This window comes from Mesitornis unicolor, unplaced genomic scaffold, assembly GCF_000695765.1.
Source record: "Mesitornis unicolor isolate BGI_N332 unplaced genomic scaffold, ASM69576v1 scaffold32921, whole genome shotgun sequence".
Lineage (NCBI taxonomy): Eukaryota > Metazoa > Chordata > Aves > Mesitornithiformes > Mesitornithidae > Mesitornis > Mesitornis unicolor.
The window spans coordinates 2,024-4,652 of record NW_010162287.1 but is presented as its reverse complement, the minus strand read 5'-3'; the positions used below and the strand labels follow the sequence as shown (position 1 = coordinate 4,652).

The 2,629-nt window shown below is 57.7% G+C and overlaps 1 protein-coding gene across 1 annotated transcript in view; it reads left to right on the top strand.

The window, feature by feature from the left end:
- Nucleotides 1-2,629, top strand: part of TLN1 (talin 1) — a gene marked incomplete at its 3' end in the record, with an annotated part of 13,388 nt that overhangs the window by 8,739 nt on the left and 2,020 nt on the right. The window contains exons 16-18 of the mRNA XM_010193581.1: nt 1-76; nt 1,958-2,125; nt 2,376-2,628. The exon at nt 1-76 is cut by the window's left edge and continues 62 nt beyond it. Of these exons, the coding sequence (XP_010191883.1) occupies nt 1-76; nt 1,958-2,125; nt 2,376-2,628 (497 nt within the window). The remainder of the gene's footprint in view (nt 77-1,957; nt 2,126-2,375; nt 2,629) is intronic.

Sequence of the window (2,629 nt, the reverse complement as noted above, 5' to 3'; positions counted from 1 at the left end):
TGCGGGCCTTGTGGGCCAGCCCAGCGGGGAGCTGCTGCAGCAGATTGGGGAGAGCGACACTGACCCCCGCTTCCAGGTGAGTGAACCCAGTGGCAGCCAGGGACATCTCCCTAAAACCGTCGGCTTTTGCACAGAACTGACAGGACAGCTCCAAGACAAAGCTGACTTTGCTGAGGGAGGTGTCAGGCCATTGCCCATCTCTGTCCCTAGACCCACTGTGATATAACGCCTCTTATCTTGTGGATTCCCATGTAGATCCCAGAAAGCCGGCGTGCTTGGATCCTGCCTGCCTCTGACCCAAAGACGGTAAAAGCGGGCTGTAGGCATGGCTTGGTGGTCCTTGCACCCTCTGATGTGAGGGCTGCTCCTCTGGGGACAATCAACTGAACTGTTTGGAGAAGGGCTCTTGTCAAAAATCTGCTTTTCTGGTGATTTGCTCTCAGAAGTCCATGCACTCGAGTTGTAGCTTGGGCAAGCACTGCCCCAGGGGTCATCCCTCGCAGCCCACTTGGCTCCTGCCTGTGGGAGCTGCCTACCTGCCCCTGTCAGAGAGCTGGGGTGACTCATGGGGTGATTTGTTTTGACTGAGCTGACATCCAGCCGGGGAGGAGGATCCAGCCATAGTATAAACCAAAACAGACTCCAAAAAGAAGAAGTTTGTGTTCATGGTGGGCACACAGCCTCAATGCTAGCAGAAAAGCTTGGACAGATCACCAATGGAAGCAGAAAACCTGGGCAGGAAGCAGTGCTTGGACAGGCAGCAGTGCCAGGACAGGGCAGCCCCAAGGGGCGGATTTAAGAGCTAGAAGATAGTTTGCACACATGGGATGCTCTGCCCTGCAGCTGCCAGACTCGAGTGCATCTGCTTCTCTCCTTGGGCTCAGGTGCAGCAGTCTGTGGACTCTGGAGCTGGGTGCATGCTTTCTTTGGTCTCTCCTTCTGTCTGGAAAGGTGGTGGATCGCAGCAGGAGTAGTGGTGGCTTGCAGAAGACAAGGGGAGGCTGTGACACTTCTGGCTTGGTGGCCAGAGGCTGGTGTGTCGTGGGGTATGGGGCCACTCGCTGTGAGCATGCCCAAGGCAGGAGGACTGTGGGCGCAGCAAGCAGAGAGTGCTGCCCTGCCTACCGAGGACTTTGCCCCAAGCATTTTCTATCTGGCACTGCCAGTTTCCACCAGCAGCATGCTGGGGAGATAATCCTGATGCCTGCAACATGCTGTCACATCAGATGCCCTGCAGCAAAGCAGTTTGCTGTGTGCTGGTTGCTGCCTGTTGTGTGCTGGCAGGGCCACCCCATGTCTCCCCTGGGAGAGAGGAGGCTGGGTGCTGTGTCATACATCTCCTTTGGCCCCAGGAGTGACAGCAGAGGAGTGGCCTGTTGCTAACAAGCTAGAAAATACCTGACATGCCTGCAGTACAGGTGACCAGTGCAGGCAGCATCTTCTGCTTTCCTCTTGCTGGTGGGGTGAGCCCATGGGCAGGAAGATGTGGTTGCCATGGCCAGCTTGTGCCTGCCGTTTGACGGAAGGGGTTTGTTATTTTTGTGCTCTTTGCACTCCGTGCAAAGCTAGGCAGAGTGGGTGCTGTGTCGCAGCAAGTTGTTGCTGTGGTACAATCAGGGACTTGACGCAGATTGTTGCCTGGGGAGTGGGCAGTGAGCAGGCCATGGGTTTTGGTGTGATGCTGAGCATTGCCCAGGCTGCTCTGGGTGGTGGTGGTGGCAGTGCTGCTGTGCAAGCTGTGGCTCAAGGCCAGGTTACAGCCTCACTGCTGGCAGTAGCACACAGTAGAGATGGGGTCAAGGTGTTGCCAGCCACTGCAAGCGTTCAGTGCTGCTGATGCTGGGACAGAGCGGATGAAAGGCCCCCGAGGGCTCATATTTCCCTGCTGAATATTTCACGAGAGCCTTGCTGGGCTCCTGCCACCGTGGCTCTCACACTGATGCTCTGTCTCCTCCAGGACATGCTCATGCAGCTGGCAAAGGCAGTGGCCAGTGCTGCAGCTGCGCTGGTGCTCAAAGCCAAGAATGTGGCTCAGAAAACAGAGGATGCTGCACTGCAGACCCAGGTGATCGCTGCTGCCACCCAGTGCGCCCTCTCCACCTCCCAGCTGGTGGCCTGCACCAAGGTAAGCAGCAAGGTTAACCTTGCTTCAGCATGGCTGCAAGCATCTCCACAGTGTGTTGTCTGTGCCAGGACCACATGTCCTCATGCAGGACATCAGGAATCTGACATCTGCCTTGGGCTGGGGTCCCCAGCACTGTGCCCAAGCACTGAATATCCTCTTTGGAGGAGCAGAAGTTGGGCACAGGTGTCCCTGCATGGCTCCTATGAGGAGCCCACTACGCTTGTTACCCAGCCTTCTTCCTCCCCTCCAGGTAGTGGCTCCCACAATCAGCTCCCCAGTCTGCCAGGAGCAGCTGATCGAGGCTGGCAAATTGGTGGCCAAGTCGGCGGAGGGCTGCGTGGAGGCCTCCAAGGCGGCCACCAGCGATGACCAGCTCCTGAAGCAGGTTGGGGTGGCAGCCACGGCTGTCACCCAGGCCCTGAACGACCTCCTGCAGCACATCAAGCAGCACGCCTTGGGGGGGCAGCCCATTGGGCGCTATGACCAGGCCACCGACACCATCCT